Source organism: Myotis brandtii, unplaced genomic scaffold, assembly GCF_000412655.1.
Source record: "Myotis brandtii unplaced genomic scaffold, ASM41265v1 scaffold687, whole genome shotgun sequence".
NCBI classification, from domain to species: Eukaryota; Metazoa; Chordata; class Mammalia; order Chiroptera; family Vespertilionidae; genus Myotis; species Myotis brandtii.
This window is the reverse complement of record NW_005370687.1, coordinates 2,483,438-2,492,541: the sequence shown is the minus strand read 5'-3', so window position 1 is coordinate 2,492,541 and position 9,104 is coordinate 2,483,438. Positions and strand designations below refer to the sequence as shown.

At 61.4% G+C, this 9,104-nt stretch overlaps 1 protein-coding gene across 1 annotated transcript in view; it reads right to left on the bottom strand.

Annotated features, from left to right (window-relative positions):
• Window positions 1-9,104, bottom strand: part of GRM4 (glutamate receptor, metabotropic 4) — a 104,591-nt gene that overhangs the window by 19,054 nt on the left and 76,433 nt on the right. Inside the window, exon 5 of the mRNA XM_014529589.1 lies at window positions 9-160. Coding sequence (XP_014385075.1) covers window positions 9-160 — 152 coding nt within the window. The remainder of the gene's footprint in view (window positions 1-8; window positions 161-9,104) is intronic.

Genomic DNA, 9,104 nt, shown 5'->3' with positions numbered 1-9,104 from the left:
CCGTCCACGGGGTCCATGCGTGGGCAGAGCCCCACGCGGCCCGGACACAGGTCCCGGTGCATCGCGTGCAGCGCGTGGCCCATGGCGTACACGGCGTCGATCACAAACTGCACCTTCCCCTCCTGCTCGTACGCTGAATCCTGCCCAATGCGCTCGCGGTCTGCAACCAAACACCGGAGTGGGTGCCCGCCACGCCCGCCACCCTCGCAGGCCGCGCAGTGGGAAGCAGAGGTGCGCAGTGTCCAGGTGGCCCAGCTCTCCTGGCTCCTAGCCCACTGCTTGCTCTGCTCCCCAGGAATCGGTCTGGTGGAGGCAGCTGGGGGCCCCGAGGGGTGAAGGGGAGGGCCTGCTGTTCTCCCCACTGTACCCCTGGACCCTGTGCCCCGGGGCCCCAGAACAGCCAGGGCAGGGGTGGGTCAGGGACTTCGAGGTGAGGACACGGGGCAGGGTGGAGGGACAGCATGGACAGACCACCACGGAAGCCGGGTTCCCCTCCTGAGGCCACAGCTCCTGCGCACAGCATGGCCGCAGCCTCCTCCCTCAAGGCCAGGACAAGGAATGAACCTCATGAGCCACCCCCACCCATGCCACCTGCTGGAGGGCCTGGCACACCTTCCCAGGCACTTCCCCGCGGGTAGCGGGGCGGGCAGCTGCGTCTGTGCCCAGCCCCAGGAGCCACCCGCCTGAGCCTCCAGGATCCGTTGTGTGGGAGCCAGGTTGGGCGGGTCAGCACCAGCCCTGACCCCTGGGAGCTCTGAAGTCACTGTGTCCATCCCCCTCCGCCCACACCGGAGACAGACATGGGTGCCGGGGGCACCCTGCTGCCTGTGGTCTGCTCCACCATCCAATCCCCACACCCAGAGGCTCAATCCCCACCCGGATGGCCACCCTTCTCAGCCTGGCTCAGGACAGAGCCCCAGGGACTGCTGAGTGGCAGCCAGAAACCACGGGATCGCGGTGCTGGGTGGCAGGCCCGTGGGATCATCTGCTCCAATTCTGTCATTTATAGATAAGGAAACTGAAGCCCAGAGAGGCGGCCGCAGGTCCAGCGCCAGCCTCACGGGGACAGGATGAGCACTCCCAGCTCCAGCCCCTCCCCGCCTCCACCCCAGACTGCACTTGACCTCAGGCCCAGGACCCCAGCTCACCCCGGGGGAGGGGGCCCTGCGTTTTCACACAGTGAGGTCACCCCGCCTGCCCGCCAGGGCTCCTACCCCTGCCTCCGCCGCCGAGACCCCGGGACCCAGGGCGAGCCTGGCTCCCGTTTCCCACACCTCGGGGTCAGAGCCAAGAGTCATTACTCAGACTGGACAGTTTGGGGCAGATGTCCAGTGGCTCTACGGGGGCAGTTTGCTCCAGACAGAGCCCGCCACTCTACGGTGTGGCCTCGGGGCTGGAGATGGGCGGCCCGAGGCTGCCGCCCTGGCCCTGGCAGTCAGCTAAGCCCCTCACCACCCGCCACGCTGCACTGCATGGGCACCAGACTGTCTGGACTGAAACCCCAGCTCCGCCCATGCCTCTAGCTGTGTGACCTTGAACCCATCACTCCGTCTCTCGGCTTCAGTTCCGGGCCAGGATCGGGACCCTGTGGGGACTAATGGTCTAATATTCACAGCGGCATGGAGGCCTGGTGCTTGCCAAGTGCCACAGAAGTTTGTTAAACTCCAGGTACAAGGATGTGGAGGCCCCGCCTGCCTCAGGCTCCGCACAGCAGAGCGTTGCTAACAGGCAAAGCTATTTCTAGGCCAAGGCACGAACAGAGACAGGATGGACGTGAAAGGCAAACCTCCCAGCTTCCGCAGCGCAGCCTGCCTCTGTCCGAGGCCTCTGATCACAAGCTGCTAAAAGCGGAGCTGGGAGAAAAATGCAAGGAACAATCCTGTCCTCAGAGGGCGGCAGAGGGGGCTGGACCCCACTCAGCCCCGGGGCCTGCCCTCTGCAGCCTGAAGGAGGTAAAACTCAGCTCCCGAAGCTCCCTCCCGGTTCAAAGGGACAAGAGACTGAATGCTTAACGAGGAGGCGGGGGAGGAGGCTGCGGCCTCACAGAAAGGAGGCTGCCCTCCCAAGGCCACGAGCACTGGCCAATGGACCCCAGCGGCCCTCAGCTCTGCTCTCCCGTCTCCCCAGGGGCCCCTCCTCAGCTTCCCGCTGAAGCAGCCATTCCCCACGTGGCACCTCACACTGGGGAGCCTGTCTCTGCCTGGCTGCTGTGGGCCCCCCCAAATCTCCACCCCAAAGCTGCCAGGGACTTCTAGAAACTTCTCAGCACACTTTCACATCCTTGGCTTCTGCTCAAGTCTAGCCCCAAGTACAGATGAGAAAACAGGTGCAGTGAGGTGGCCTGCAAAGGACCTTTACCTTCGAGAGCGCAGCAGGCCTGAGCGAGCCCTACACACACACACACACACACACCCCTCCAACCCCGAGGAAGCCCAGGGACAGAGCCCAGGTGCTCGCGGTTGGTGGGGGTGCAGGAATCACACACAGTCACACAGGACCAGGTGCTCCGTCCAAGCTGTGCCCATAACCGGCCGGCTCTCCCCCCAGCCCGGCTCCTCAGCTAATGAGCCCTCCCCAGCCTTCCATGCGCTCTTCCCGGGGCTCAGCTGGGGTGGGAGACTGCACGGCCCCCTCCGGAGGAGGGAACCGGGGTTTGCAGGTGGCACCCAGTAGGTGTTCATACATCCCTGGGGGTTGGCCTGGCTGGGATTTGAACCCAGATCGCTCTGGTTCCAAAAGAGTTTGTCTACCTGAACTGCCCCTCCCCTTCTCCCTGACCTGCCTCTTCCCCCTTCTGGGGCCCAGGCCCTGTGCCAACTGTCAGGCCAGGCCTGGCTGGGAGGTAAGGCTTGTCTGCAGGGCTAGGAGGTAGGTGGCCGTGGAGGGAAAGGGGTCAGAAAATCCCCTCTCACGGGGGGTGGGAGCCCCAGGCTCAGGCAGGGGCGCCGCGGTTCTGGGAGGAGGCAAGACACAATTCTGCGAGTTAGTAGAAGAGATAAATCCCAGACATACAGCAGCAGTGACAGCAGCAACAGTTTGAAGATGTCCTAATTGTGTCCCGGGGCACAATGAGCTGGAGATGCACTTGGCTCCTCCGCGGCTGACAGCCAGCCAGGGAACCAGCGGAGAGGATTTCTCCCTCAATCCCCACAGCTGTGGTTACTACGGTGACTGCAGCCTTTGTCTGCAGGTTGTAAATTGTAATTGAAATGTGTTTTCAAGGTTGAAATAATAAGGGCTCCTCCTTGACTCCCCCTCACCTCTCCACAACTCACCCGCCCAGCACAACCCTCCTGAGTTACACACACACACACACACACACACACACACACACACACACACACACACACCCATGATGCTCACACAGGACACAAAAACAACCAGATATACCCCCACATGCTTTCATATCTACACATATAGACTAGCAACACACAAACCAGCACGCATCTGAACACATCTGTATGCATGTCTGTGTACACAATGTACAAATAAACACACAAAATATGTGTAACACACCATTAGCATGACATTCAAACAAGCATATGGTCATTCATATTAACCCCGCCCTCCTTCAAACCCCGCAATGGCCTGTTCTCAGTCTGTATGAGACAGAATCCTTACAAACTGTCTACAAGGCCCACACAATCTGCCGCCCGCCCCCCAATCTACCTGCTGTTCTCTCTTCACCCGCAGGGGCCTCCTCACTGCCCCCTAACCTGCCAGGCAGGAGCCTACCTCAGGGCCTTTGCACAAGCTGTGTCTTCTGCCTGGCACCATCTTCCCCAGGTCTCCACATGCCTCACTCGCTCATGCCTTTAGGTCTTTGCTCAAGTCTCACCTCTCAGTGAGGACTTCTGGCCTCAGTGTAAAGGTGCGAGTCCCCAGCACTCCCCATCCCCTCCAAGAGGCCCCTGGTCCTGCCCCCTCTGGCCTCACTGTTAGTTCCTCCCAGGAGGCCCACGGCTCTGACTACTGGGAGGCCCAGCGTACCCCACCTGTCTGCAAGGTCACATTGTCCCCCACCTGCAGGGGGAGCTCCGGGGCAGGTCTGGCCCCATCCCCAAGCCCAGCACAGGGCTGGCCACACAGCCTCTTAGCAACCGCTGGTTGAACAAGTGAGAAGCAGCAATGAGGGGAAGGGCCTGGAGGGGAAGCCGTCTGGCTGGTGGCTTGAGTAACTGTGAGTTCCTCTAATGGGCGGCACAGCCTGGCACACAGTAGGTAATTCCAAACGTGGTGTCCCTTCCCTTCCCCTCGGGTTCCTTTGGGAATGTGGAGGTGGAAAGGCCCTGCAAAGCCGGCTGGAATAGCCAGGAGGGCCCTGGGGACAGGACATCCGCTGGCCCAAGGCAAACATCTCTGGAGTCAGACAGCCTGGGTTCAACTCTCAGCTCTGCTACTGATTACCTTGTGCCCTTGGGAAAGTCTTTAACTTCTCTATGCCTCAGTTTCCTCATCTGTAAAATGGGTTGCTGTGAGGATTCAATACAAAGCGCTGGAGCAGAGCTCGACAAGTGATAAATGCTATACAAGCATTAGCCGCTGCTCTTATTGCTGTTATCACAGGCTGGGTGATCGGCATCGTCCTCACATCCCCAGCTACCATGCAGCCGCCTTCCCGCTCCGAGCTCCTGGCCCCCGGGAGCAGCGAGCAGTAAATTCCTCCTATTTCCTCATAAACCGGGCCTTCCTCCGCTCAGCCATCACCTGGCTGGCAGTGCTGTCAAAAAGATGGATGCCACATCTGCCCTGTTTACGGCTTTACCTCCAAACCCGGCTCTGTAGCTCCCGGGGAGGAGGCGGGAGAGGAGGGGGCAGGCGCTGCCTTCCACAGGCCTTGACAGCTGCAGAGCTGCCCGCTGGGTGACCCCTAGCTCGCTCGGTGCCAGGTGCGGTGGTCGCTGGGCCATCTGCCGCGCTTCCTGCAGATCACCTCCATCTTCTCCGGGACCCATGAGGCCAGCTCTGCTGGGGCCGGGCTCCGGGGGATGAGGACACTGAGGCCACAGGGGTGAACGGACCTGCCCGCAGCCACTCGGCACATGGCACACAGCACACGGCACACGGCACACGGCACACGCCTAGGGAGCCACAGCACCAGACTCACACCCAAGTCTGCAGGACTCTCCCGGCTGTATGCCTGAGGAAGAATGGGTGCCCACCCATACCCCCCACCCTTACCACTTCCAGGCACGCCAGCCCGTCTCCAGCTGCCAGCACCTGCCACTCTCCTGAGGCTTCCTCTGGTCAAAGACGCCTCATTGCCCAGGCCTGCAGCAGGCGGGGTCCTGAGCAATTCCCCCTCCAGGAGAGCTCCCAGTGGTTGATGGGGGTAGTGTCTCCCTTCTGCCCCTCCCCACCCCCGCCGCCTCGCACCTCCAGGGGTGACTGAGAGGCGTGCCCCTCTGTCCCCAGAGCCCAGGGATGTGGAGCTCCAGCTCTCAAAGGGAACCTGCTTGGAACCGCTGCCTCCCCTCCCCTTCCCGTGTTTCCTAGGGTCCCCCTTCCCCCTCCCCCAATGAACTGCTCGCTCTCTAATCTTTGTCTCAGAGGGAAATGAACTGAAGATCCAGTCTCCCCAGCTGGGACACCCCAGGACCAGAGGGTCCACCATCCTCTCAGCAGGGGCGCTGACAGGAGCCAGGGTGGCACTTGCTCACTGGGAGACCTCGGGCAGGGCAGGCAGGGCCTGGGGCAGAGGCCGAATGTTCGCATCGAGGGGACCAGGGTGGGCCAACCTGAGGCCGGCAGTGAGGGTGGGGCAGAAATCCCGGAGGAGGTGAGGGGGCAGGTGGAGAACATGGAGCTGGCTGAGGACAAGAGGGAGGGGACCCTGAGGAGTGGGAGGGAAGGTACCAGCCGGCCGGGCAGGGCACCAGCTCTGGAGCCAGGCTCTCTGGGGGGTGCCTCCAGCTCCGCCAATTCTCCAGCGCTGTCGTGTTCACAAACTGCCTCAGTCTCCTCGCCTATAGCGGGTGCAGCACCGGTGACAGCCTAGACCCCCACCCTCAGGATCCAGGATCCCACAGCCAATACACGTGGGCTGTTCAATTACCCAACTGCCTGTACATCCCACCTCTCACTCGCTCTCTGTCAACGACAACAGGTCATCAGCACCTCTCGCCGGCATCGTGTTCAGCCAACTTCTTCAGACACTTCATCTCCAACCCTCACAACACCCATCGATGGGTGTGATCTTCCTTGTTCTACAGACAAACATCTGAGACTCAGAGTTAAATACCTTGTCCAAGGCCACACGGCAGGGAGGAGGCAGAGTCAGATCCAGACCTGGGGGGGACCCCTCCCCCTCACCCCTCCCAGGTGCCCGGTCCAGAGCCAGCACTCCATGGGTGTCACCCTGGTCCTCCTGGCCAGAGACATTCTCCCCAGGGACCGGCTTGGCAAGGCCATGGGAGGCCAGAGCGGGGTCTCAGGGGGTCTCAGGCCCCACGAACATTCCCATGCTCCTCCGCTCCTCACCTCACCCAGAGATGGACGGGCTCGCTGCGCCTGACCTGGGGCCACGCAAGGACTCTCCCCAGCTGCTGCTGCGGCTTCAGATGCAGCAAGGATCCAGGTGGCTGCCAGGTGCTGTCCTTCCACTCCTCCCGCCACCCGTGTTCACCCCGCTCTGCTCCTTTGCTCATGCCCCCCCTCCAGCCCGGGGTGCATGCTGTCCTCCCTCCCAGCACCCCCCTTCCCTCTGAGCCACCCACGCTTTGCTGCACAGTAGAACACCTGGGGCACTTCCTGCAAATCCCGATGCCCTGGTTGCATCCAGTACCCATTCAATCAGAATGTCTGGGGGTGGGAGTCAGGCCTCAGTCGTTTTAAAAGGTCCCCAGCTGATTCGGTGTGAACAGGCTGGGGGAGCACTGCTCCTACTGAGGCTCCCAGCCCTGAACATACACACACTCACGTGGGGAGCTTGACGAACTACCGCGGCCCAGGTGGCACCCCCGGCTCTGTGCAGTGGGTCTGGCATGGTGTCCGAGCTGCCAGGTGACCCCAGTGCACAGCCAGGCTGGGAGCCCCGTGACACCGTTCTCACCGCGCCTCCACGAACGCTTCCTCACTCCCCGAGACACCCTCGGGCCGGCTCACCACCAACCCCATTTCTCAGATGAGAAAGTAAAGGCCCAGAGAGGCCACCGAGCTGGCCTCGGGCTCACAGTGAAGGAGAATCCAGCCGAGACACACCCTGGGGCTGCCCGAGGCGGCCCTCTCCCCTTCACCAGCCCAGGTGGGAGATGTTGGTGAGTCCTGACCTGAGGACTGAGTCTGGACAGAGCCCCCATGGACTGACCAAGGCCTTGTCCCCGCCTGCCTCTCCCAGGCCAACAGGCGACTCCAGAAAGCCCCTCGCCCTGGGCAGGCGAGGCCAGTTACCCATCTGGCCCCATGTCCAGTCTCACCCATCTCCGCCCCGAGCCACATCTGATGATCTATAATCAGGGTGAGCATCCAATTCTCCTTCCCCACTCGGGCACTTGTGAGAATAAATTGGGATGCTTTTATGCTTACACACACGCTCACACACACCCACTCACACACACACACAACACACACACACCCACTCACACACACACTCTCACACACACACAACACACAAGGCTACTCACACACACACAATACACACACACAACACACACATTCACACATACTCACACACACTCACACACACACACACACAGAATAAGCAGGATGCACGGTCACCCTGCCCACGAGGGCTCGGCCTCCCACGCCCAGACACGTTGGGACTCCTGGCACCTCTGCCGTGACTACTGCCCGATGAACTATTTGCTGTGCAGCCCTGGACACGGTGCCTGGGCTCGCTGACTCTCCATATTCTCCTCCATGATATGGGGATCATAAAAGTCCCTAGAGCTACTGCGAGGGTGACATGGGATGACGGCTTTAAAGTTCCAAAACATAGCAGATGCGCTGTAAAGGGGTGTGCATGGTTATTAGCTCACCGAGGAACACAGCACCCACACGCCCCTTCTCCCTTAGACACACCGACTCGTGCACACACAGTCACACACACACGTGTGCAAGCACACACCCTGCCACCTCCACCCGCATAGGAGCCTGCCCGGGCCCTGGGGGATATCCAGTCCTAAGGGCCACGATTCCCTGAGCCCTGGCCACCAGAGGGCAGCATGCTCCCCACCTGCCGCTCACGTCATCATCCCCTCCTCTCCTGGCACTCGTGTGCCACCCCCTGCCTGGGATTCATGCATGTCCCTGTGCCCTCCCCCCCCCTTGGTCACCTGGCCCCTCCCAGCCGCACCAACCAGTCCAGGAGGGATGGGAGGGAGTCCGCCATCCTTGCACAGGCACCTCTCAGGGAGGGCACCGGGGCCTCCCAACGTCACTGTGCCCAGGCCTGCTGCCCAACTGCCCAGACCAGGAGCACACAAGGACCCACATCCAAACCACGAGGGCAACCCCAGGGGGCTGAGGGCCTCGAGCTCACAGCTGAGTTCAAATCCTGCTCTACCACCTTCTGCCTGGGAAACAGCCTGCGAGACGGCCCGTTGTCCTGTCCGCCCGGGTTCACTCCGTCCTGAATCCTCAGCACCTGCCCACGCGCTACCTTTGCTGGGAGGTGTCCTCTTTCTTATGTTCTTTTGTTTCTACTGCACGTTTTCCTCTGGCATAGTCTGTATTTACTTACTGGTCTTGTTGGCTGTCAGTCTCCCCGTTAGATTAAAAACGCCAAGAGATTTCTGACTCGTGTTTACCGCTCTATCCACCTGCTTAGACAGAGCCAGGCGCTCCTGGGGGTCCAACCGGAGTCCACAGGGCAGCTGGGGTCGGCTCAGTTCTGCGGCTCCAGATGAACCCCAAGGCAGCCACAGGCCGAGAACTAGGAGCCCCTTCCCCCACTCATCGGTGTCTGAGAGAGACCACAGAGGTTTCTACCACCCAAGCCCTCAAACCTTCTGGGACCGAACCCTAAATTAGCTGGGTCCCGCCCCCTGGAGACCCCAACTCCCCACCCAGGCGCCAGCCCACCTTCCCCCCAGTGGCCTGGACCCGGGAGACTCCGCCCCTGCAGATCTGCCACCTGCTGGGCACTAGCGCCTTTCCCCCTCTAG